We start from the raw sequence: 26952 nt of genomic DNA, 5'->3' as shown, positions 1-26952 counted from the left end.
CTCCGTGTGTGCTTGCAACCCTGCCCATGTGATAGTCTGGAAGTGCTGCGGCATACTGCCCCCCCCCCCCCCCTCCCATTCCCTCCGCCTCCCCCAACGGGGAGAAGCCGTCATAACCTTGGTCAGCTTGGTGCGGCAAACGGAAAGCATGCCTTCAGGCCCTTAAGCTACGTAAGAGAGCTGCATGGCACTGGTTGGCTCTGCTGTCAGGCAGCAGCTAACAATCGGCGCATGGTGAACTCAGCGAATAGGTCTAGCAAGGTCCTGCCGTACATTTACATGGATCGCTCGTTCGGCGACCATTACGAGCATGATGTTCTGCTTGTCGGCGGCGTTTTCCATTTTCTCTCGATGTTTTTGCAACGACGCCCGCCTAATCGCACTGCCGGTCGTGGAGCTTCCCTACGGCTGCGTTTTCATCAATCCGCGGCGTGTTTTCTGGCTTCCGGCCTTTCAGCCCGGCCCTCTGAATCCGTCTCCATGGCAACGCCGTCCTCTGCTGAATGAGCGGTCTCTCGTTTGGCCAGATGTACCGGTAGAAAACCCACTGATTAATTGAGAAAATCCTCTGGTTGTATGATTCGCAATTCCGTTGTGGGCTGGTATATTGGGGACAGCCATTTAAAAAAAAAATGTCTGATGGTCTGAAAATACCTTCATCTTTATAATTGTGCCAGATCATGTGCGTCTTGCTCGCCGAGCTCCGGCATTGCCTCTTTTTTAAGAGCCATACCTGCAGAACGGAATGACAAACTCCCTGCGGTTGTCAATTCTGGAAAAAAAACTGCCCTGTGAACCAGCTTTTTCTAGCTTTTGAGACAATTGAATTAGGTTAAAGGAAGCATGTTACCTTTTTGTACTTTTCACTTATTGTTAGATCAGACGCGTGCAATCTGATCAGTGATACCAGTTTTCTCTGAATCCTTCTGAATAGTTCAGAATTTTGATTTTGAAGTTGCCGATCCTGCGGGAGAAATCTCATGGGACTCTCTGATCATCACTATGGAAGTTATACATTTAAGTTGCGGTGATTTTTCCAACGAATACGTTCTGTTATGTTTGCAACACACTTCTTTGTCAAATGTTTGTATAATCTATGTTACGAAAGTTTGAAACTCTCTTAGACAAAAAGGTAATGCGAGCATGAAGCTTTTATCCTGCAAGTTCAACGAAACGTTATACGATGGCTTTGATTTCTCCTCTATCAACCGCAGTGGCTCTTTTCGAAGCACACTTTGGCTTATGGAAACGGAGTAGCAACATAGTCTGTAGTGACGCACTGGTTGAAACTTCGACCAATGCGCTTCTTGGCAACTGGCCGTCGACGTCCGCTGTGCCAAACGCAACCGTTCGTTTCTCCTGACGTCATTCAGTAACACCTGACAGTAACCACCCCTCCAGCTGATTCTGCCGTCGCCATGACGACGGATGTCGCGACCGCGGGGTAGAAGTTTAGTGCTGTTACAAAGCGTTGACAGCGTAATTTCGGCTCGAAAATAATTGAACTTTGTATCCTTATTATGTCTTGATGGTGTTACACTGGCACTGCCCAGTGCTATCATTTAGGCTTAACTGGTCCTGAGGTTTCACTAGAGCACGTTTTTGTCATATGTCCCAAAGGTGGAGCATCCCATTAAAGACATTCTACACTGAGTGAATCCATTGGCTTATGTCATGTACCTACCATTAATTTAATGCGTTTCGTATACCATTCGCATCGTCGCTGTCCTTGATCCTCATGGTAATAGGTCTAGGACAATTACGCGATTTTCGATTCGCTCAGCGTTCGCCTCTCTGAAAGAGATAAGAGCGATGAGTACCCGAGCACGACAGGCCCCAAAGCCGTCCCATGTTACCCTCGCCCGCGTCCTGTTGGCCAGGCGAGCCAAGGAGAAGCGGCTGAAGAAGGATGCCGGCCGGTCACGCTGGGGCCAGTACTTCCGAAACATGAAGCCGGGCGACAAACGACGCGCGGGCGAGAAGACGTCCGAGTCGGACGACGACACCGTCTACAACAACAACGACGGTGAGCTGCCGCTGGTGGCCATCCTGAGCGGACGGAACTAATTGTCTGATTGTCTGATTGTCTGATGGTCTGATTGTCTGATTGTCTGCCCGTCCGTCCCCTCGCTTGTCTTCTGACGAGCGACGGATGGAACCGACGTAGTCGGGCAAACAGGTACTTCCGAAGCATGCAACCGGGTGAGAGACGGCGTGCTGTTTCTCGCCGGTGCCTTACGAACCTCCCGAAGCATTGTCTTACACCATGCTCCCAGGTGGAATGGGCCATCAGTCCATTCAAGTATCATGTTTTGTTTTGATAATTCAATATTTCTGTCTGTCCGCCTGTCCCGTCTGTCTGTCTGTCTGTCTGTCTGTTTGTTTGTTTGTCTGTCTGTCTGTATTTCGGTCTGTCTTTATGCGTGCATGCATACATGTTTGTACAAATGTGTGTTTATCTGTTTGTCTCTGACTAACATAAATGTTTTTATTTATGAAAATTTGCGCACATAATCAAAACATCTTGGATAAAATAATTATAATGTTCAGTTAAATACCGTCCTCTAAATCATTCGCTCAGCTTTACCTGTGCTTGTTAGTTGGCTGCCACTTAAATTAATATCCCTACGCAATGCAGCCATATATAGGGGCATTAGATTTCGGTTAGATTACCCTGGAGCGTTTTTCTGGCGCTGCACCGAGGGCTCGTTAAGTGCCGCCTGAGCCTCCCTCCCTTCCCGCCGGCTTTTGGCCATTTTTCCAGCCGCTTTCCTCTTTATCTCGCGGATTAGGAAAACTATTAACAAATTGACTGCAACGCAGAATGGGTGGAGCCGGGGGAGCTGGGATGACATGGTGGCGATGCATCATAAATTCGCGGCTCAGCCGGGGTGGCGGGCTGGGGCGGTGGGAGGGATCAATGCCGGTGCCCCTGGCGTGGGCCCGGTCGGCGGAGCGAGCGGCGCCGCCGGCGGACACACATGCCGGCCGTCGTCGCCCCGGCCGCCGGGGACGTCAGCACAGCCGGTCGGGATCGGAGCGGGGCTTCCAGGCCATTGGTGCCGCGGAGGGGAGCGGAGCGACGGAGACGGGGTCGCGCTCGCGAACAGAGCGGCAGGTGGTGCGGAGAGGAGACGATGCGCGAGAGGAAATGGGTGCGCTACTGAGCATATGTGGAGGCAGTGGCGCGGAAAAAAACATGGGGCCTCAGTATGTCAGGTGAGGGGTTCGTAGTGTAGAGCAGGCGGAATTTTAATCTCTTGAACAGAAAGATAATACGGAAGTTCAAATCAACGAAACAAAAATCACCAGCACTCACAGAAAATTCAAAACTTGGTGATGGAAATCACATTTAAAGTAGGATTCTAGTTACGAGTTAGGCTGCTTATCATAGTTGACACCCTAGTCTGAATATAGCTCCAACACCTTTGTTTGGACCATGTGGGATAGAAACGTAGGCCAATAAACGCGAGAAGAAAGCGGTGTGAGAAGCATAAGAGCAATAGATACCCATGTCATGGAAATGCATGCTGACAATAACGTAGTCGACAGATAATACAAAACAAAGCAGGAGACGTCCGTAAAGCAAGAACTACGTCTAACCGGGGCACGTAGCACCGGCAACCCTCATGTCACGTAGGCCATCCAATCAATCAATTGACCCCGCAGGGAAGTCACGGCCCGCTTAAGTCAAATGATACACGAGTGACTGGGGGTTCTCCCTGCAAGCGACTGAAGTCACCCTCCATTAGAGGTCCCGCGGGATTTGCAGCTTTTACCGCTGCCGCCTTCCTGCGCGTGGAATTGATTTGCTCGGCCAACCCCTTCACCCGGTGGACCAATAAAGCAGAGTATAACATTTGAGCGATGCCGTTGGTAAATTGGTCCATTTGTAAGGCACGATGGCGGTGGGGCGACAAGCGAGCTCCTCACGCCTCTCCGCCTATCGGCCCGCCGGAGGGGGATCGGAGGCGGCTGTATAGCTGGCAGGGTAGAACGTGCATCTCCGCCTCTGTCGATAGGCCTGCTGCACGAGCTTGTCTTTGAAACGTTTTCAGCAGCGGGAGCTACTTAACTATATGGCGCCCTAGGCTAGCCGACAAACCAGAGGATCTTGCGTTTTTTGCGTTTGTTTTTTTCTGTTTACTGTTATTTTCGTGAAGTCGCGTGCACCGCGCGCATAGACGCGGAAAGTTCCGACCTAACGTCCTCGCACGTGGCTCATTGCACGGCTTCCTTGCCGGGATGTCCGGCTGCCGCGCGCGCTGCTCTGGCAGCAGCTCCGCCGTGTCGGCTGACTCGTCACGTGGCCGCCGCCTGCAGACGAGCTGACGATCGACTACCCGCACACGCCCAGCTCGTGCGACATGGAGCCGGGCCAGGTGGTCAGTCCGCACGTGCCACACCCGCACCATTTCCTGCACGGTGAGTGGCACGCGGCGGCGGGCGGTTGCCGAGTGGTTCAGCCGCCGGCTCGTGGTCGGAGGGCTGGGCTCGATCCCGCCGCTGATCTTCATAAGGCTTGGTTTTCACCAGGGTGGAAGACGTTTGTGATCCTGGAACTTCATGCATCGATGGAGTATACCGCAGTTAATAAGTGTTGGTCGGAGCCGCCATCAGCAGTGGTATGTATTTGTCTAATGTAGCTGATCAACATAGGATCAATGTAGAACAGCTACAGGCGACATAACAAAGCTCCGAAAATCCCCAATGTTTTACTTCGTGAGACAAGATCAAACGGCTTTCAGCTTCCCTCTCGTCCAGATTGCTTCTGCACGCCGAGTGAATGTCAGCACCAGCCACGATCGCGAACGGCACCACGTCGTGACCACGGTCAACACGTCTCACGTCGCCCCTTCCCCTCCCCCACTCTGGGCTGACACGAGCGTTCACGTCTCCTCAGGTCCCGGCACGCCGCCGTACAACCTGCCCGGGAACGGCTCTCCGGGCCCCGGTCACCGGCTGCCCATGCCGGCCGCCGTCTTCCCGTCGTACGGCGACGGCGGCGTCCAGTTCCCGCCGCACCTCGGTGCGTGGCCAGCGGTGCCGGCGCGGGGACACGGAGGACGAGATGGGGGAGGGCGCGCGGCTGCTATGAGCCCTTGGGACCAGAGATGCATGAACCACCGTGGCCTACGTGATATGTCGAGAACTGAGATAAGCGATTTCAAAATCGGTTTTGGCTAACGGTTGCTGGTCGGAGGTCTGCCGGTAGCCGGTCGGGGGTCTGACGGTGGCCGGTCGGCGTTCTGACGGTGGCCGGTTAAGGGTCTGACGGTAGCCCTATTGACAGGTCGGCCGGGCCCTCTGCCGCCGCCACACATGGCCGGCGAGCTTAGCAGCGCCTCCAGCACTGCCGGCTATCCCGAGTTCCCGCCCAGCCCCGAGTCCTGGCTGGGCGAGGTGGAGGCGGCGCCACCGGCGCACCCCTACTGACGCCAGCTGGCCAGACCTCGCTGAGAGCCGGCCTGCAGCTGGTGACCGGAGTCGGGTCAGCCCAGCTCCTGGTGACCAGTGTCAGGTCAGCCGTGCCCCTGGTGACCGGGGTCAAGTCAGCCGGGCCCCGGCCACCTCTGGTGACTGAGGTCAGGTCAGCCGGACTCCGCCGCCGCTCCAGAGAGCGACAGCGGCACCGAGGAGACAGGTGGGAGGTGGAGACGCCGCCACACGCGGCACTCAGCACCCGAACAGACCCTGACGCGCGGACGGTGGCGCTCCACGGTCCGGCACGCCGCAAAAAGTCGGAGACATTGGCAGTGACGCCCGACGTCAGCCTGCGGCAAACGGTGCCGCAGGCGCGCTGCCACGGCGACGGCAGCGGCGGCGCGAAACGGCACAGGGGACGCTTGAAGTGCGCGGCGCCGTGGCGGGAGTAGCCCGCTGAGGCCGGGGCCTGCCAGCTCCGTCCCCGGTCAGCAGCAGCCGGTGCATGTCCTGTCGCCTGTTTGTGATGTGTGTCGTGTGTTAGACCTGCTCAGGCAGCTGCGCCGGGTACGGGCGCGGAGTCATGGCCTTAGGATTCATGCGGCACTGGTGGGGCGCTCCAGCCGTCGGCAGGGACGCAGAGATGCGGCACGGTGGCCGAGTTTCGTTTTGATACCGTGTGACCCGACGCACATATAAGTTAACTGCGGCTGCTGCCCACTGCATCTTTTCCTGTTTTAGCCGGCTCTTCATTACACTGCGATCGTTTGTGTGCACAGACACTGAGATGTGCTTGCAACGTGCTGCATACACAATGCCCATTTGGCACTATACGGGATGGAGCACTAGTCACGAGTGCCACAGTATTACGCAAGAATTTGCACAACCACATAATGTTTGTTGTCAACTAATCTATCATTAGCAGATTTGTCTATGAGAGAACGTTGGTTTGACATTTGCAGTCGGTTGCAAAGTCCAGAAATGCAGCGGATTGCCACAGAGTGGTGTCATCGAAAGCGTGTTACATTAAATGCCTTATTTATTTCATTCATGAAACCATTTCATCTATAGGTTGTATTTGATGATAAGGGCGTGTGACTTATTCGGCACGTCGTATTACGCCACCCAATTTGCGTCATCACAAAGGCAATCACGACATCCATACGACCTGTACAGTCTAGTCAGATATAGTTAATATTAAAAATGCGCGAGGTGTGTTTTTCTCCCTCTTTTCATAGAATTTAAGAGCCACATACAAATAACAAGTTCCTGGTTCGTGACTAAACGCCACATCCTACTTCAGCAGCGCTAAATTGTTTCTGCCGAAATCGAATTTTGACAGCCAGCGATATGGTATTTGGCTGGAGCTAAATCGCCTCTGAGGTCTCATAGCGGTGTTCACAACGCAAAATAATTGAACACGAACGTATGCGCGGAGCATGCGCTCTGACGTGCCCGGAACATATAAATACACTCTGTTTAATGGCGTGCGTTCACAAACATCGTTTGCACACACGGCTGGCAAAAGTCAGAAACGGAAGCCATATCTTCCAAGACACAATGTTTTTGTGGGCGTTGTTTTTTTAACGTTTCAGACGAGTATATAACGTACTCTATATTATAACATGAATGACTTCATCCAACGACTACACAGCGGTCGGTGCGTCATGGAAGTACAGCTTTTTCTACATACATCAAACAGACCTCTTCGGACAGTCTGTGAATTCATTGAGCACAAACTGGGAAACTTGATGGATCTGAAGCACTCACCCTGAATTCCGTCATCGTCTGCATCAGCATGTTTCATTTATGTTTATATCGATTCACTATGACATCGGCCTCCTTGTAGCCATGAAGCGTCACAGGGTTTTGAAGCTTGCAAACATTGGGACGTCCCTGTGCGACGGAGACCGCTGTTCAAGCGTCTCCGCCCCGCGTCTCCTGTTGATTTCTAGCTGTCATATCATGTACCGATTCCGATATACAGGAGTCGACTGTAGCCTAGTGGTCCTCTGTTTTCGCAGCACCATAATTCCTGATGAGTGGGTCGGCAATACCTGTAGTGGACGTCAATTGTGCGTTTGTTCCAGCATATTCATGGAGTGTACTGAGGTGTGTGTAATGTTCATGCATGAGCTTGTTGTTGAGCGAGCCACGTCTGTCGCACGATGCTTGCCAACAATAAAGCGGGAGGATGTGTGATGGCTGTTTTCACCGCTCTCTGCTGTGGCGGTCACGGCGGGGTTAATGACTGTCTGGTTGATCTGAAATCATAAGAAATCAATCGAGGCGCGTTCTAGGCAATAAGTGTTCATAGTGCAACGCCTTTTCCTTTCATGGATCAGTGCACACACGGCTATAGCCGGGAGTCCAGGGCCCGGTCTCTGCGGCCCACCACACCGCTTAAGTAAACTGTACTGGTTGAACGTGGCGTCGGTTGAAGAGGAGCCGCACATACTGGTCACAGAGTTCAAGATATCATCCACTATGTATCATATATATATATATATATATATATATATATATAGGTATATATATATACATATATAGCTGTTAGTTTAGCTGTTAGTATACGCTAAGAGCTAGTTTTTCGGTGAACCGAGCTATTCCTCAGTTTGGCCCAAAGTCGGTGCAAGCTGTTTCTTTTTTTACTCAATCCGGAAAGTTCGGCTGAAATCTGCTCTCATCAACATTTGCCTTTCGGTGTTGTGAGGAATGCAGGTGCATAGGGCGCCGGCTGGCAGCACGTGCATTCTGGTCGAGTGACAAATGTAAGCCTGGAGTCACGGCAGAGTCGTTGCCATTTCGTATTGGATGTTTTCTGTTGGATCAATTTCGGCAGTTAGAAGCGAGGTACCTTCCATATTACTTGTCGCGTGAATGGCAGGTGGAAAATGCGCGGGCTGGGGGTCAGATGTGTTTTTTAGGGTGCCTAGGGGTCTAGGTGTGGTTGACTACGTAGAGAGAAGTAATTTAAGAGAATGTTGAAAGAGCACAACTTACTTAACGAATGTCACGTATATCCCTGCGCTGCCAAATAGTCACGAATGTCACGTACATGACAGGGCTTTTTAACGCTGTTACCAGGGACGCCCAAAATGGTAGATTATTAGGAGAAACAAAGAGCACCTTAAAAAAAAACAACTGACGAATAGCTAGGTCTTTGAAGCCAGTGAGCTTCTTACGACGCAAACACAACCAACGGTAGGCTACAGCCTTGCACTGAATCCGATTCACAGCCGCATTGCGGCGGCGAGTTTGAAGCATTCGAAGCCATCGGTCTCAAATGGCGCGACGATATAAAACGCTGCGTAGCAGGCTGATCATGTCCGTCGAGGGGTGCTGACGCCAGTTTCAATTCTTACGACTAGTAAGAAGCTTAGTTATTTGGTACTTTATACTGTTTATTTGGTAAAATGAATCTTGGCTGAATAATCTGCGAAAAAACTGATCTGGGGGTCATTGTAAAAACGCTGCGTCACCATTAATCTGTGACGTCAGCACTCACGTGGTGTAGTTTGTAGCATATTTCTATCACCTGCTATACACTATCCTAATTAAAGCTACTATGTTTGGCAACATTTTGTGGCTCTACTTGCTCATAAAACGAAACGCGATTGTTTCGATATGCGATCTACACAAGCTTACGCTGCAGATGTTAGCGGGTACACACCAATACTAAACTTTGAGGTCCGTTGTAATAGGGGCTGTTCTGTTGAAATATCTTGCCATTTTTGGACAAATTTTCCACCACCACATAGCTCGCAAGGTTTTAATTTTTGCCACCCACCAAATCCTGTAAATCGGTACTTTTTTCATCCCGGCAGGTCGTCAGTGGTGGTGTGTTGAGGTTTGCAGCAACGGCTTCTAAACTCTAATTATCTCAGGATAATTGATCCAATTGACAGTTAGAGATTACTGAGCCCGCAGAAAGTTCAGAGATACAAGCGAGCACTGCCCATTTCCGGTGAAGTGGGACTGATAAGGAACTTTACAAACTACGCGTATGCCAACCAAAAACAACCTTTCAAGGAAAATTTTAATGCTGACAAAATAAAAGTTGCGGACAAGTTTGGACTGAGGCTCAGCCTGCAAAGCCAAGAAGCACAAACTAGATACGTTGTCAATGAACAGAACCGTATTAAAAACAATCAACGTGATAAATAGTAATATAATTAGTGTTCTCCGTCTGTTTCTGCTAGGTGCATTTGACATGTTCCGCATTGCCTTCGGGCTGGTTCTTGTCCAGTGAATTCATGCTGGAAAATATACTGTTATTTATCATTTCAAGTGTGCACGCAACATCGAGCCGTAATCACAAGTCTCCTACAGGTGCGCATTGGAAAACATTGTCACTTGGCGCAAAAATACATCTAAATCGTTCATACACCTGCTATCACTTTGGTTCACTTGCAGTGGATCACAATTATTGCCCAGGAACGCGTAAGAAATCCCCTTCGACCGCAAGGTAGGACAGTCTACCTCGAGCCGTCACCAAGGCATCGACATTTAATCTCCAGCCTGGACAGATATAGAGGGTGCACACGTTTGAGGTCAAATAACGAAGCGTGGCTACTGAGCGTAGTCCTGAAGTGTGGTGGCTGCACGTGTGTCAAAACGCCCTGTCGTCACATCAAGTCTGCTCGACCAAAATATACGAAACGTCATCACATATGTAATACTGTTATGTTAGCCAAATCGCTTGTGAACCTATTAAACGCGAACTGGTGTGCAAACAACGAGTGAATAATCGGCGGCTCACTTCGACTGAACTTGGTTTACTGAGATCTTAAGCAGTTCAGTTGAGTGTGGGTTCAGTTCGGTCAGCTATCGAATTCCTCGCCGCAGGACTGGGCAGTCTCGCACTTCTGCTTCAGTTTCGCGATAATCTGTGGAAAGGGTAGGTATCACCAAGTGAAAGCCAAATCTCTTGCTGGATATCGGAGATGCTTATGGAGCTCTTCTCCTTAGATCCAGCGAGAAATGTCCATTCATAAGTCGGAAGTAACAACTGGCACTCGATGGGTACAAGGGAAGCAATCAATAACAATTACATGATGTAAAAACGGGGGATAACGGGCGGAAAACAGACATGATCATAACTTGCGGAAAGTACACGGAGAAATATGTCAGACTTGTGACCTCGCTGAGCATATTAGAAATAAAGCTCAGATACAAAAAAAGAAATGGGGAAAAATGCGTCTAAATACGATCAGTAAGGCATACAGTCACGTCAGGCCAGGAACGCAGTTTCACAAAATGAGGGACAGGGGCATAGCGGTGAAAAATGCCGAAACATAGCCCAAAACACGCCAATTAAGCGACTTCGCCGCGGGATAATCCCAAGTTCTTCTCAACGTTAGGGGCTGGAGCCCAAAATCGTGGGCTGAAGAATGAGTAGGAAACCACACCCCTGGCTAGCCAGTCACATTGCATGATTTCGATTTCTCTCATTTTAGATGTTTCACCTTCCGGCGCCAGCACCCAGCCATAAAGCGTGAGTAAAGCAACCTCACTGGATTAAGAGCGTTCCAGGTCCGCACTGTGCGGCACAATGTACCCCATCACCCCGTCTGCCGCTCCCACAAAAAGTGATCTGTAATGACGTCACGGCGTGAGGACGGTAACGTTCGGGAGCCGATGGCCCGAGGTTCTGTTCCGTACCCCAATTCCGGAGGACACCTAAAGCAACCGATATTCTGGGTGCCTATACTGAGTTATCTAACCTATGTATACCGGGAGGTACCGGCTAAACGACGTTATAAAACAGAGATCGGCTATATTGACAGTACTCGAAGTTTCAAGCCGCGCTTAGTCGTGCTTATAACCAATGCTTGCTTTATAACATCGTTCAGTTAGTACCTCCCGGTAAACTGAAGGTCATTATCTCAAAATGAGAAATCTATGCTTGTAATAGCGAAAAAACGGGAGCTGAAGGTCTTTCTTGCTCCTGCCAAGTGCGAATCCATACTAACGTTTTTTAGCCTGGTGATTTCCTTGTTCTCTGCGTTTCTAGCTGCCGAGTTGGTGATTTGTTTTACACGGGAAGCATACATGAGTGACACCATCGTCTCGTCTATGTTGTAGATCCCCGGCGAGATGTTGACGAACATCAGAGTTTTGGCGTTGCCGCCAAGGCTGTCCTGCATTAGCATCGTCAGCTTGCTGTTCCTGTCGACATCGTATTCGTCAAGCGTCAACTCACTTCCAACCACAGGCTGATATGGCTCAAAGCCCACGTTAGCTCTAGGCGAGCTCATTATAAACTAAATTACGTGTGGAACATTCACCTCTGCTCCCCTATGGATAACGCCACTACTAACTAATATGTAGAGTGGACAACATTAATCGGCTACAGCTGTCGCCCCTATGACGTCACAAGCTTGCACGGGTCAGAGAATAAAGCTCTGCTCGGATGCGGATGACGTCATTATTACTGACCTATGGGACACGACGTTCTGCTCCGCTGAGTGACGTCATTATGACGTCACTGACATACAGCACACGGCGCTGCGCTCGGCTATGGCTAACGTTACTATGACGTCACTGAACTATAGGGTATGAAGCTACTGTCGACCATGGATGACGTAATCATGAACTGACTTACCCGCAAAGAATGAAGCTCGGCTATAAACATCATTACTTTTGTGTAGGGGTGACATCCGGTTCACCTTTGATCGACATAACTGAGCTGTAGAGAATAAAGCTCCACTCAGCCACGACTGTCGCACTATGAGGTCACTGAACTGAAGGGTATGAAGCTACACTCGGCTATGGATGACGTCACTGTGACGTCGCTGACCTGTATAGGATGAAGCTCTGCTCGGCTATGGATGACGTCATTACGTCACAGACCTGTAAGGGATGAAGCTCTGCTCGGCGGCCAGGGACGAGATGACGTCGGCCAGCGCCGACAGCGAGCGGTTGATGGCGTTGGCCTCCTTCAGCTGGTCAGCGGTGGCGCCCGACTTGGCGACGCGCTCGCTGCCGGCCAGGTCGAGCAGGCTGAGCTTGCCGCTGAAGACGGTGCCGTTGACGCGGCTGGTGGCCTCGACCGTGACGCCGATCACCAGGTGGGAGCGCGAGCTGGCCACGTTGAGCCGGGTGGCGGCCGTGTGCCGCGTACTGACCGCCTGCTGGAACAGCCGCTGCAGCTGGGCTGCGTCCTGGCACGCCGTCACCGTGGCGCCCTGCACGTGCACCAGGCCTCGCTTGTCCTTCTTCACCTAAGGCACATTGGAAGCGCCACGGTGTTAGATTATCGGAAATTTTGCATTTCATGTATCCACACTGGTCAGTGCACGGGCATGTGTGGATGCAGTTTACGTGTGCCCGTTTCATTTTGGAAGCGAGAACCAATGTCACACGATAAAACTGCAGTTGCTTTGGCCATTACAGCCATCAAGGAACAACACCATGATCCAAACAGATCAAGTGCAATCCTCCGCGCTGTTGCGAGCAGATTCCACTATCCAATGGAATAGCAAACTGCGCCTGCTTGTACAGTATTCAAGCTTGCGCCATATGCAATGCTGTAATGGCTCTCGACTGGTGGCTGCAGTTGTGGATCTGCCGACCGTCTATCGCATGCTAGACCTCCGGCGCACTAACCTCCAACTTATCGCCCGGCCTCGAGCCGGGCGGCGCGAGCAGGTCGAGCAGCCGGTCGTTGTACAGCTCCAGCATGTAGGCGCTGACGGCGTAGCTGAACTGGCCGCTGCGCGCCTCCGTCAGCTGGAAGAGGCGCTGGAAGGCGCGGGGCACCACGCCCGGCTGCCGCTCGTCCCCCAGCAGGGTGTACGTCTTGCCGGAGCCGGTCTGGCCGTACGCGCAGATGCACACGTTGTAGCCGTCCAGGCTCGACTGGATCAGAGACTGCGGAGCGTGGGGGCCGGGAAATGGGATGAAGTGCTCCAGCTCACGTGCAAGGCAGTAAGTTCGTGAGTACAGCGGCGTGTGTTGCGAGTGCTCGTCGAAGCAAGCATGAAAATGCTTTGGCAAGTAGTGCGCCGAGTCGATAATAATGCCCATTACTAAAATAGTGTTTTGACAATTAATCGTCTCTACATGTGTCCACAAACGGCTTGCATCATAGCCAGCACACACCTGCGTTGCAACACCTACGACTGTAAATTCGACTTGTTAAATAAATCGTCGCCGGGCGAGCGAGGATGTGTACGAACCCCCGAGCCCCATTTTACAGGCTAAGGGAAAACGTGGCGAACGACAGCGCCGTAGAAGATGTCATAGCTTATAGCATTTTCGTTGCGCACGGCTGAGAATGGGTCCAGCACGGTATGAACTGATGGCTGGTGTCGCCACTGTGAGCGGGTAAAAGAGAGACCGTATTGGTGCCGCGCAAGCTGAGAAGCACAAACAACGCAAAGTGGGTGACCGCTCCCCGATGCAAGAATATGCACTCCGCGATCTGTAAATTTGTAAGAAGAACCAATTTCGCCATATTGCGAGGTGGTCTCAAACACGCCAGCATATCAGCGGAGCTCCAAAACACGGACATTACTTCCGCGTACGTTACGGAGCACTACACGAGCGTGCAAAGTCGGTGGAGCAGGAGCGTTTCGCGTTGTTCTAACGGAGGCGACATGCACCGTGTACCGCGGCGTCATTAACTTCACGCCCGCCTGACTATATTCAGGCTTCACTTCTCACAAGCCGTGTGCGGGCCGCCACCAGCTGTGACACCAAATTCATTTGCTCATCTCACGATCCGTGGTGCGACTGTGTTTCTCCCCACATCTTCCATCCCGTCCTTTGATGTGGTTGCCATGCTCATGTCAGTTCAATTGCCTGAAGATTGGATGGAGAGGTAGGAATTTACAGCAATTACCCGAATGTAGGACGAACATAGTTTCCGAGGTTTACCATCCTACCACTGAGGAGCTGGGCTTGGCGTTTAACGTAAATGCTGCGACTGAGGCAACGACACGGTATGTGATGATCAGGATGATGATGCGCCGCCGCTAGACAGCTAATCGTTTGTCGCATGAGGTGATATGACGGCTTGAAGGTGCTGATGAAATTACAAGGCGTCGAAGGGATTGCGCGCTACTGCGTTTCGTTTTTGGAAGCGCCGCTGTTTACAACTGTTGTTGTCATGACCACCGCTGCGGCGCAAAGACACCTTTGGCTTCTCTGTTGTTCTTCAAACGGGAGGCTGCTAAGAACGGATTCCCGCTGCAGTGCTAATGCTTATTTTGCTGTTGTGTTTTTTAAATGGGGTGCTTATACTTGTGGGTCAATTTCAGGTGTTTGATACAGACACAATGGAACGCCCGCTGGTAATATCATGGGACTGTGTATGCGCGAGAGCTGTGAGCAAGGCCAGGCACTAAAGACGCACTCGCTTAGATGTGGTGCGTCGCCCCAGTAACTCACCTCGACCTCCTCGAATATCCTCTCCTGAGACGTGTCGTCGGTGAAGACCTTGTCGAACTGGATCTCACGCTGACCTTTGTCGCCGTCCACGCAGAGCGTGAACTCGTCGGCGCAGTTGATGGCCGCCGCTCCGCCCCGTCTTCGCTCCGTCTCGTTCAGCGGCCTCAGCCGGCAGAACACGCGGATCCGACCCTTCAGCTCCTCCATCATGTTGTAGTACTTCTTCCGCAGCAGCCGCTCATGGTGGAGACTCTCGGACAGGGTGCGGTGATCGTCCAGCAGTCGTCCCAGCTCACTCTCGCAGTCGCCGAGACGCATCAGCTTGCTGCTGTTCTCCATCTCCTGCATCATCACCCGGCTGAGGTCGTCCTTCAGGCGACCGTTCTCCTCCTTCACCCTGTCAAAGTCCAGTTTCAGCGTCGTATATTCCTCCTTTTTCGCGGACAGATCCCGCTCCGTCACCTCCTGCCGGCTGCGGGTCTCCTCCAGGCGGGCCTCCAGGGCACGCAGCTGGTCGTCATGGTTCCGCCGGTTCCGCTGCTGCGTCTCCAGCTCGGAGATGCGTTGCCGCTGCTCGGCGTCTCGGCTGCGCAGCTCCGTCACCGTGAAGCGCAGCTTTCGAAGCTCACCACTTTCCGTGCCGATTTTGTAGGTGGATTTGTGGTCCACCCCGTTCGGTCTGTGGCTGCCGCTGTTCTGAGGATCGCCGCCGTCGTCCAGAGAGCCGGACGATATGTTGGTGGTGAGGCTGCTGGCGTCGAGGGTGTCGTGCTTGCCGACACCGTTCGTCGGCGGCTGCGAGTCCAGCGAGAACGGCACCCCCGAGTTGCTGAGCTGTTGCGTGAACTCGGCCAGCTTCGACTTGAGCGTAAAGTTCTGCAGCGTCAGCTCGTCCCGCACTCGCTCCAGCTGCACCTGCAACAGGGACACGGAGCGGTGGGCGCGCCAGCTACCGCGCCACTTGAGCGTCATGGCGCCTCTCCAGTCTAACCCGCCTCACTGCGCCGTCCGAACAGACACCACAAGACGGGCCACTTAGCTCGGCGGCAATGGCTCGCAGACTGCGGACTGCGCCGTCGGCAGGCGGCCACGACACCAAGCGACTAACGCCAGGCTATCGCCACACCACTCATCGAGCGTCCGGCTCCGAAAGTTCTCACACTTTTACCGTTCGGCGACGCCCGGACGGCCGGCGGTAATTGTTGACTGAGAGCCGCGTGCGCGCTGTGTCACACGCCCCGAGTTGCGTCGCGCCCGGCACGCTTCGGCCGCGTTAACGACAACGCATGAACGGCGGAGCCCTCCAGCTCTGGGCAGTGACGGAGCGGGGCCGATCTTGTGCCGATTTCAACACGGATCGCGCGTTCCAGATGACGCAGTGAGGTAGTGATGGCGTGCGCAGCAAGCCTTGCGGCTGACGTCATTGTGGGCGGACTGGCAATGCAGAGCTGAAGGGAGAAATTGGATAAAGTTGATTGGCGGTGGAGTTAATTAAATGCCAGCTCCGTCTGGTTGCCGTTGGTATGTCCGTGGAGTTCTGAGTAAGAGCTGAACATCACACGGCAGGTGAGCCGTCGGAAGCAAAGACTGGAAAAAACTTCGCGTGTTTTTGCTTGATAAAATCATATGGGGAAGACTCCATCTGGCTCATGGATCCAAGAATGGAAGCATCACCTGCGTCAGGTGCTTACCACGCTGCTCTGGAGCCGGGTGATTTCCCTGGCCGGGTCCATGGGTATCTTGTCGAGCCGCGCCCGCTCCAGCTGCAGCACGCGGCTGCGCAGCTGCGAGATGGTCATCTCGCGCAGCTTCAGCTCGTCCAGCAGCCGGTCCGAGCTGGCCAGCGAAGCAAGCGTCTCCAGCGAGTTGAGGCTCTGCTCCGACTCGATGTGCAGCGACTCCAGCTCGCTCGCTACCTGTTGACGCTTCGGTGTGTCCAGAGAGCTGAAAGCATGCGGATAAGCATCTCCCCGAGAGCACTTGCACGCTACGAGTAACGCAGTCACACATGCATCCTTCCTTTGCTCAGCCGGTAGTTCCGAAAACGCGGCTTCATTTATTGAAACATGACAGAAAAAGTTTGGTGGTTCGTTTACTTCATGTGTGAAATAAAACAGCCTGTTGCAGATCTGAACATTGGGAGGACAGAACGCCTAAGACACCGCAAACCGTTATGCAGCATGCAGTTTTCTAACAAGCATACCGACGACAAGTGTCCTGAAGAATCCACCCGCCGGTGTCACACGCACGATGTCAAGCCCCATTCATGGCGACGCCGGCGTGTGACAGTCACGGTCTTCTCACTTCACTCAAAATGCCACGGCTGTCGCGGGATACGAAACACAGCTCGCTCTATTCCACTTTGTCTCATGGTTCTGTCGCGTTTGCCTGCATTTGTTGTGCCATTCAGTGGCAGTGGCAGAACATTACATGATGACGACCGCGACTTTCCGATACATTTGTCATTCGTGTAGGGCAATTGTGTTCAATAAAGCCTTTGATCAAGCATAGGACGCTCGCGGCGAGGGTTCAGGCGCCTGAGCTCATCCAAATTTGTCATCAATCTGTTAATTTGATGAGTCGAAGTTGGATAAAGCTGTCATCTTTACAAAACAATCCAGAACGAACCATCCTAGTGCAGACGAAAGACTGCAGAACATCGACTAAACCAGTCTATAACCGGGCAGGACGCCTTCCATGGTCACGCTCTGCTGGGAGCTCACAATGGCCGTGACGTGCCTCTTGCTCTCGAATAGAAAAGTTCGTGAGTGGAACGCTCGCACAGCGGGGAGAAAGCAATCATGATGTTCATGAATGGGTAGTGACGACTGTCATCCATGACTACTGAAACAACCTGCCGCGAAGCATGTGAAGGGTGGGGTTCGTCGCTGGCAGTCTGCTACCTTGGCTCTCACGGACGTTCATAATTACTTTTGCTGACAGCAGACGCCTGTTATCTAAGATGAGGCTCTGTTATCAGCCCGTGGTTGCGAATTATGCGATCGACTATTCTGGAGACATTCCTCAAACAAATGACTTCCTCATTGTTCTCTGCGTGCTCCAAGATGTCATAATACACAGGCGTCCCCAGGGTGGGCCGGAGAAAGCTCGAATCACCAGAAGTCATTGCTCTGAAAAGGTGCTCACCTTCAGATGCAGAAATATGGCTGGGAAGTTTCGAAATGGATGGTCAGATTATCTGACTGTGTTTTGAATCGGTTGTGTGCCTCCGAGCCACTCTTTGTAGCAAGGGTTGTCAAGCTGCCCAGGCTGCCTCCTCTGTAACGCTCATGTGAACTCTTATTCTCACTCTGTTCGGTGCCGCGTGGGTACGCTCTGCATCTGACTCTGTTATCTGGCGAGCTCCCTCCATGTCTGAGTTCGTTCTGCAGGGATTCTGTGCTCTTCGCGTCCGACTCCACTCTGTGGCGAGTGCGTATTTCCCTGTGTCTGACTCCGCTCTGTGGCGAGTGTGTATTCTCTGTGTCTGACTCCGCTCTGTGGCGAGTGTGTATTCCCTGTGTTTAATTCCGCTCTGTGGCGAGTGTACAATCTCCGCACCTGGCAATGTTCTGTGTGGCAAGTGAGTAATCTCCGTACCTGTTGATGTTCTGTGCGGAGTGTGTGCCTCTTGTGTCCGGCGGCCAATGTGTCACCCCGCGTCTGATCGAAAAGTCCGGCAGCGAGTGAGTGCCTCCGTGTCTGACCTGACGCCGTTCTGGAGCAGCTGCAGCTGTCGGCGCGTCTTCCTGTGGGCGCACCGCTCCAGGTGCAGCAGCACGGCCGGCTCCAGCTCCACCGAGTGACCTGAGCCGGGTCGGGTCGGCTCGTCTGTCAGCACCGTCCGCATCGCCTCCAGACTATCGGGCTCGTGGCCGGCCGTGCCCGAGTCGTGCTGTGCGTCCCCTGCGGGGTCAGACGCGCGGGTCAGATCCACATCACACAGTCGTGCTGCGCGTCCCCATGGGATCAGACGCGCTGGTCAGATCCACACCACACAGTCGTGCTGCGCGTCCCCTGTGGTGTCAGATGCGCGGGTCGGATCCACACCACACAGTCGTGCCGCGCGTCCCCTGTGGGGCTAGACGCCTGGGTCAGATATCTATCCCATCAGACTGCCGCCAGAAGACTGAAACACATGTCTGGAGCAATGCATAGCTTCTCTTCTCCACAGAAGCACGACAGATACTGATTGCCAGTGGACACAGGCGTGCCGGCGACTCAGCGCCGCGCAGTGTGTCGCGCGTATTTGGGTGGACCTGTGATTGTGGCATGAGCGCTGGTCGCCTGGAGACATTCTGCGCGTCACCGTTCGGAGGAACAGGTCCAGCTTGATGTGACCGTTCGCGCCAGGAATTCCCAAGGCATTTGCAGCCAATATGACCTTTCTCGGAAACGAGAGAGACAAAACTGGAACTCCTCAAATTGGTGTGGCAAGGAAATGACAGCTCTCAATAGTGACGAATCAATTCTATCAGCTCACCCGTTTTTCTTATCTGTTGTTTGGTGATGCATTTCACCGCGCATGCGAAAACTAGCTCTAACGTGGGGAATTGACAGTCATGTTGTACCAGACACCCTACGTCTAACGCTCAGCTGATTACGCTACCCCGCAGGCCGCCTTCTCCATATTAGCTCCCGCGGCGTGTCTTTCTCGAGCATGAGGCTCCTGAATGGAGGTTCCACTTGTCTGCTTTCAGAAGATGCACGTCGCATGCGAGTGGAGGGCTTGACCGAGGGCTCAGTCAGCAGCGTGGGACGTCGCTGCCATGTTTGCAGTGTCGCTGTCCTCAACGGATATTCCTAGTATGGATGCTGTTAATATCCGCAGCCCAAACCTGGCAGTCACTTTCCGAAGCGCATATCCATACCCGTCTGGTGTTATACTCGTGTGGCGTTCCACTAGGTCATCAATCGAGGTAAAATCCGCACCCGTCGCAGCGCACCAACACAGGCGGAACTGCACCCGGTCGCTGACATTATGGAAACGTCAGGCCGACGAAAGAACCCGTGGCCTGCTTGCAGAGGCATAGACGAGATTTGGTGCTGGGTTCAGGGAAGAGGAGGGCTTTCCCGAAGGATCTCTGACAACATCGCCGGTCCTGGCAGGCAAATGAGAGGATCCTTCCTTTAAGACGCGTACTGATGAGGAGGGATGAAATCAGCTATCCCCTAGTTCTCTCAATACCAGCTCATTTGTATGAAAAAGGAGGGCAAATAGGCCTTACTTTAAATGTGTGCAACGTTCGTCGATAAAAATTTGTTACTGAAGTGGTTGCAACATCAAAGAGGCACTGGTTTTAGTGTTAATATGGACAAAATGTGTTGACTGAACTTATGGCTTATGGCATTTTACTGAGATAATTATGGCAGAAATATTTGTTTAGGAAACCATCGCATCCCTCAGCCGTCATGACCCTAATGCAGCTGCAGTGGTAGTAAGATATCATCCTCCAGCTACACCGGAATGCCTGCTGTTATGTCCTGCCTTGAGGTCCTAACAGGAGGGCCAGAAACCCGAGAGGCCTTCAGGGAATGCTGCCAGCGGCCTGTTGCCAGTGGCATGTTGGCAGGGGTCTTGCAAGGCCTATTTCCAATTCCTTCCTGCCGAAAACTGTCCTGAAAGAATAAGGAAACAAATATTTGAAGTGTCTGGAGTTCCAGGACCCAGCTCAGTACCTTGGAACTCCAGGAAAAGCACTTACCCCTAACGCCCTCTCTTGGCTGCGCTAGTTACCGTTCGGCCGGGTCAGTGACACGGCAGCTCGCGCCGCGACCGGGCGCCGCCGGCCGTGACCCGTTCCAGCGGACCGCCAGTGTCGAGCCGCTGCCCGTTCCAGCTGCGCGTCACGCGCGCGCCCCCGACGGCGGCGTGGCGCGCCAAATTGGCCCAGTTCCGCCGCCCGACGGCGGCCACGGCGGCCGCGGGAACCAGCCGCAGCGGGCATCTCCCGCGACGCCGCGGGAGGCACGTGCCCGGTCTCACGCCCGCGGACAGGACGTCACATCTGGCTGCGAGCTACTAGACAATGGCGGCGTTGGCTTTAGTCTGTGGAAGTATTTTGGAGCGTGCTCTATTTTTAGGATGGATGAGGCATGTGGCTGCGTGAGCGTAGGATTCATGTTTTGTTTGCGCGCTCCTACGGACCTGTTGGCTTATTTTCCCCGTTGTCATGACATTCTATTGAAGCGACCATACAATTTTTAAGCCGTGTCAAGACTTTGTCACCCACGCAGAAACATATGGCTATACGAGCAAATAACGGGGCGAACACAATTTAATCGGCCGCTTGGAAATCAGCTAAGAAGTTAATCTTTTGAACGAAGGGAGCATGACATGCGCATACATTGCCGCTGGTACAGCACGTGAATGACAGGCTTTTGGACGGGAATAGGAACACTTTGTGCGACATCACCTTCTGAAAAAGATTCCGAGCGACAAGGGCAAATAAATGCCCTTAGAATATTTTGCCTTCTTCAATACCCTTGCACTACGTCCAACCCCCAAAGCGTACAAACACACTGAGCACGCTTGGGGGGGGGGGGATTGCTTAGGCTATCGCATCGTATCGTGTGGTATCGTCCTGTTCTGATGTGTTAGCGTACATCCAACGTTCAGCCGTCGTCAGGTGTTGTTGACATCATCCAGGCCTTCTCAGGACTCAAGAACACCTGACAGCAGCCGGAAAGCTTATTGGCAGAAGCGGCTATGCATGCTAACACACTAGTCGAATGCAAAAGTTCGAGCAATATTCTATGTAAGATACTAACGCGCCGTCTTAATCCTTCCGTGAAGTAAAAGGCACGGCTTTGCAGAATTTCCTTTGCTAATCACCTTAACTTTTGACGGAGATTCGTGGTTGTTGAAACAGCATACGCGGATTTAAAACAAGCACGTTAACTTCTGTGTGGAGGCGATGCAGTGCATCGAAAAGCCACCCCGACGGCCATACTGAGAACGAGAGCGCCGAGCCTGAAAACCTTACCAGGTCGGAGAGAGGCGAAGTAGCTAGCCAGCATCGAGTCCAACGCGACTCCCACCGATCTGTTAACTGGGCTTACTGGGCTCTCCGTGTCCCAACCACGCTACGAATCCACTGTCGGCACCACCGTCACAAGCGTCACCACCGTCCGCGGGGGCGACGGCCGGACGTGTGGTGCGGGCGGATGCCAGCGGCCCGGCCGACTGTGGCCCGGCACCACTGCCCGGCAGCTAACAGTACTCACGGAGCCGGAGACGGACGGACGGGCGGCGGCGGACGGCACGACCCGCGCCCAGCCCGACCTCAGCGTGCCGCCGCCGTCCGACATCAACTGGAGCGCCGCGCCGCCGCACGACACGCGTAATGGGAGCACGTGCACGGCTTTCACTACGATGCCACGCACATCTGTGGCGCCCGTTTTGGGGTGCACGCTATTTTTCTAGATGAGGCGCTCAGCAAACGTGCCAGACGTGTGCTAGTGGGTTGTGGTTGATGGATTAGATGGAACACAACGTGCAGCGACTAACAGGCGCGGATGCGTATTGAAACATCCGGAGTTGATAACATGCAATGTAAAACACCCAGAATCGCAGCATCCAGCTTTCATAAAATCCAAAAGTCGTCCTATGTCCCCGGACAGAAGAGAACCACAACATCCAAGCTAGTAGCAACCGCAACATTCAAAGATCATAACAGCCAGCGTCCATGGCGTCCAGAGGTTGGGAAGTTACCACTTCCTGGTAAGTCTTGAACTATTGGTTTGGATATTACCCGATAGAGAGATATCGTAACCGAACCTGGCCTTCTATACCGACCAATGACGTCATGTGGTACGGTGATGCCCTATTAAACCACTCTGCATGAACATAGACAACGTTTTGTTTATGCACGGCAACTTCGCCGAGTCGGCGCGTCGTCGGTAGCACAGGTATTATAGAATTCACAACTTTGATCTCTGGCCCGTGGTATCGAAGATAGCTGGTTACTCGGCAGCAGCCGCACGGTGGTCGTGGAAGGCTTTTGTCCGGTTACCTGCTGTTTTTTATTGCGTGGATAAAATCGTCCGCGGTATTTGACTCCGTTGTTTGCTCTACGCATTGGTGATGGTGAGCTCATTCTGTTCAAGGAGCTTATGACTGATTACAAATCATCCGATTTGTGGGAAATCCACACGTGGATCCCATGATGATGATACACACTTTAAGGATCACCGCTGAGTGAAGTACACTGGACCCTCTCTGAGAGCTTAGGTTGGCGCAGCTACAAGGCAATTTAATAATTGTTGCTATGCGTTTATGTTTCGGTGATGAAATACGATAGAAAATTTAGCGCACAAAAGACCGGATGACGGACATGTGTCGCGGTGACTCAGTGTTAAAATGCGCCACCGGATCGGATGGACCGGACCGTCGCCATCGGATGAACGTTACAAGGCAGACATTTACTTTGCAGCTGTGTTCATAGCAGCGGGGTGTCATTGCGATTGTTCTGGGGGGGGGGGGGGGGGGTTGATGAATGGTGTGTCCTGAAGGTTCGTTGCGGGCGCCTTGACCCGACCGAGTATATGCCTGGCGACGTTTACCCTTGGCCTATCCTGTGATGAACAGGTGTCTTTTCGGTCAGCGACGAAATTTGGACCAGCCTTAATTGTCAACTGGAACCGAATCTATCAGAAACCGTTGCAATACAGCTTTGAAAGCCATAAACTACACAAAACAGGGATGCATGATGTGCAATGCGTCATAAACACCATGAATGTTTTCGTGTTGTGGATTCCATTTGTACTTAAGTAGCATTTGCTGGCATTACCAAAAGTATCGGTGGTTAGGGCGTGGGTCTTAGTGCATGAGGCCAGTTTAACGCCGGTGAGCACAATTGATTCGGTTCAAACCTCAGGTGTCGCATGCACGGAGAAAGGCACTGTCTCGGTTCAAACCTAAGGCTTCGTAAGCACGGATTAAGGCATTGGTTCTGTTCAAGCCTAAGGCTTTGCATGCACAGTGAAAAGCGAGAGCATGTTTGGTCAGCTCTGTATCATAATCACAACTGTACTATTCCACGACGTGCTTGGCAACGCTAGTGTTGGAGAAAGAGCTCTTACAGGGCTTAATCCATCCAGAAAATCCCTCTCCATTGCTTTGCTATCAGTTGTACACACCTTGTCTGTTACAAAATGTGTTACCTTGGGTTGAAACTTGTTATGCTGTTTCATATCACAGTTTTTCATATCACAGTTTTCACAGTACCGCCCATGGAACATATTGCGACCTTTCAAAGTAGCATCTGGGCAGCTACGTATCGCAGCTGTCCCTACCATTTGTCCTCTAATCCGTTATGAACATATTCACGCATGGTGCATTTAGTGCTCTGTATCTTAACGGAGCATGCGGCGACAGTACCTTATTGCAGCGGTGGCTAACCGATCGTTGGAGCAACACTATTCGATCCTTGGAACTGTCGCGTGTCCGGCACAGAAGAGGCCAAGTGTCCGGCACAGGAGGGACCGCGTGTCCGAGACAGGGGCGGCCGTCGGGCACAGGGGAGGCCGTGTGTCCGGCACAGGAGAGGCCGCGAGTCCGGCACAGGAGGGGCCGCGTGTCCGAGACAAGAGCGGCCGTCCGGCTCAGGAGGAGCCGCGTGTCCGAGCCAGGGGCGGCTGTCCGGCGCAGGAGAAGCCGCAGGTCAGACGCAGGGCTGGGAGGCGTTCGCACCGGGCTGCGCATCGTTTAACCGTCACCCCGATTAGTCGTTTCACATAGCGCGGACGGAGACTGATGGGAGGGGGTTCATGCGATCCATCTGGAGTTTCCAAACTAAGAAAGATGGGGCATCACAACGAAAAACGAGCCGATGGAAGGGCTTCAGAAATATCTCGTGATTAGCAATTCGTTGTATGTTACTTGGTCAACAACTGATCGTAATGGACCCCATGAAAGGTCAAATTGTCCTGAAAATCTAAATCGTGACTAGGCATGGCTTCGTGCATGAGACCATGCTTTGCAGCGACACAGAACTGAAGCAGGCATGTTTCTTTACCTATTTATGATGCAAGGATCCCTTAATGTAACAGGGTCGGCACCTGGCGCCTGGACGCGGAATCCCCGATTATCGCCCGTGGCTTGCGCCGGCCGTGGATCGCCGTGCAGCGTTCCTAAAAGGCGACCGCTTCCCTGTAACCAAAGCTGCTAGGGGCACGTTTTGATGCCAAGACAAGTCTTAGGGATGCCCCAGAGGATTCCAAAAGTTTTGATGTGATTGCGTGACATGCCGGGAGGTGTCCTCCGAAAACCTTAGGGGCGGCGTCTACTAAGCTGGTTGTTCTTTGGAAGCGCTGGGGGTTGCATACAGCCTGCCGGTCTCAGACCTAAAGCGCATCCATGAGACCCGCCTCATCGCGGACCCAAAATCACGTCATCAGCTGCTGCAGACGAGCTATCCGGCCAGATCCTTACGGTTCTGCTAAAATGCAGAGGCTGGTGTATGCCTTATACGACAGATTGGCGAGCTGACTCTGCACTGGGTAGTGGGTTGTGTCAGTTTAATCATGGGAACGAAGCTGCTGACTGCCTGGCCAATGAAGTGACGATTTTGGACCAGGCCACCAGTCGCGTCGACCCGACCAGGGCGGAGTTGGTAACTGCTGCAACACTGTTGATCTGGTCCATGCCAGAGTCGTGGTGACCCGCACTCAAATGCCGCACTCGAGACCTGAGTTTGACGCACTGGGATTTATCACCGTCTCTCGACAGTGGATTAATACATTTTATGTGGACTTTATGACTTAATGATCTTGTGAAGACGACCGATTCATTATCTGAGAAACCTAGAGTTGATTGTGTCATATGATTATCTGATGAAACCGACGATGGCCGACAATCATCTCGGAAATTTATTATTAGAACTGCAAGCCTTTGTACTGAGTCCAGATGGGGACTACCCTCGCACCAAACAAGAGCTTCTTTAATGCAGATATCGCAAGCCCTTAATATGTGTGCCACTCACCAACAATCTAAGCCTGGAATTAGCTCAGCGGAGGATCATGTCCATGAGGCTTACTGACCTTTTATTAAGATTTCTTGTGACATACTAATCCATCATGTGGCAGTGGAGTGACAATCATCCTACAAAACAAGAGCTTAGCCCTCTCGCTAACCTGGAGATCGGCTCCGTCCGAAGTTTTCTGAGGACACCTCTACGGCATGTCCTGCGATCCCGCCCAATTTTTGGCAGCCTCTGAGGCATCCATTGCGTGTGTTTTGACACAAAAAAACAGAGGACCAAAGACCTGTCCCCAACCAGACTTATATTCGGCTGGAGCTGAATTGTTCAACTGCGCATGCGCCAATCATTTCGGGGTGAGCAGCGAGCTGAGTGGGCTCTTAAGAAAAAAAAAATGTCGCTTTGAGCGATGAGTTGAACCATATTTGTCGTAAATTACATGAGCTTTATCGGAACCCAGTCATTTCTAACAAGGTCGTATCAGTGAGCCATATGGCTCAAATTAGAATGGAAACAAGAGAAAACACGGCTCTCCTCAGACAAATTAACAGACCATTTCAGAGTGTTAAAATGAACAGCATGCAACATACCTCATGCAGCTATTTGCAACATCACCACAAAGTTTGCTATTGTAATGCCTAACCAGCAAGCGTAATATTGCTGATTCCGGTCTTTGCTTTGCCAAATCCCAGGCAGGAAACAAAGGATGTCACATGGCACAACCGTTATACATTCCTATGCCGTATGCTAAAATCAGCGAAATATTGTTTAGTACCTATAATCATGGGTGTCAGGTAGAATGTACTAGCCTAGTGCTGAGACTTGAGGGAGCTGGTTGGTAGCAAGTTACAGGAAAGGTAACGTTGTCCGCACTGGATCTGCTAGGTTTACCACCCTCAGTCATCAACCATCGTTAAATGACACACTTGCTTGTGGGCTATTTGAATATATTTTGCATGCTGCAGTATAGCACATTTATACACATTTATGAATGAATCATGTGGCTCATCTAAAAAAAATGGTGCGGCTGTGAGTCATGAGCTGCATTGGATCCCAAAATTTGTGAAGGGGTCCTGAGCGGGTCCCAAAAATTTGTGGCGAACGCAGGTCTTTTCCTAGCATTCCTGGTTTCTAGGAAGCGATATTTCTT

General features: G+C 52.3%; 2 protein-coding genes across 2 annotated transcripts in view; one reads left to right on the top strand and one right to left on the bottom strand.

The window, feature by feature from the left end:
• LOC119103369 (LIM/homeobox protein Lhx3-like) overlaps positions 1–5541 on the top strand; it is a 55026-nt gene extending 49485 nt beyond the window's left edge. The window contains 4 exon segments of the mRNA XM_037226883.1: positions 1881–2026; positions 4324–4425; positions 4904–5029; positions 5294–5541. Coding sequence (XP_037082778.1) covers positions 1881–2026; positions 4324–4425; positions 4904–5029; positions 5294–5436 — 517 coding nt within the window. The 3' untranslated portion in view covers positions 5437–5541.
• A 4706-nt stretch (positions 5542–10247) lies between these two features.
• Positions 10248–26952, bottom strand: part of LOC119102891 (kinesin-like protein KIN-14I) — a 21798-nt gene continuing 5093 nt past the window's right edge. Inside the window, exons 3-9 of the mRNA XM_037226341.1 lie at positions 18528–18726; positions 16512–16764; positions 14821–15735; positions 13036–13299; positions 12280–12650; positions 11400–11595; positions 10248–10313 (exon numbers count right to left, since the gene is read on the bottom strand). Of these exons, the coding sequence (XP_037082236.1) occupies positions 10248–10313; positions 11400–11595; positions 12280–12650; positions 13036–13299; positions 14821–15735; positions 16512–16764; positions 18528–18726 (2264 nt within the window). The remainder of the gene's footprint in view (positions 10314–11399; positions 11596–12279; positions 12651–13035; positions 13300–14820; positions 15736–16511; positions 16765–18527; positions 18727–26952) is intronic.

This window comes from Pollicipes pollicipes, unplaced genomic scaffold, assembly GCF_011947565.3.
Source record: "Pollicipes pollicipes isolate AB1234 unplaced genomic scaffold, Ppol_2.1 Scaffold_5724;HRSCAF=6776_pilon_pilon_pilon, whole genome shotgun sequence".
Classification (NCBI taxonomy): domain Eukaryota; kingdom Metazoa; phylum Arthropoda; class Thecostraca; order Pollicipedomorpha; family Pollicipedidae; genus Pollicipes; species Pollicipes pollicipes.
Note: the sequence above shows the minus strand (reverse complement) of the source record. Positions and strands in the feature narration are given on the sequence as shown.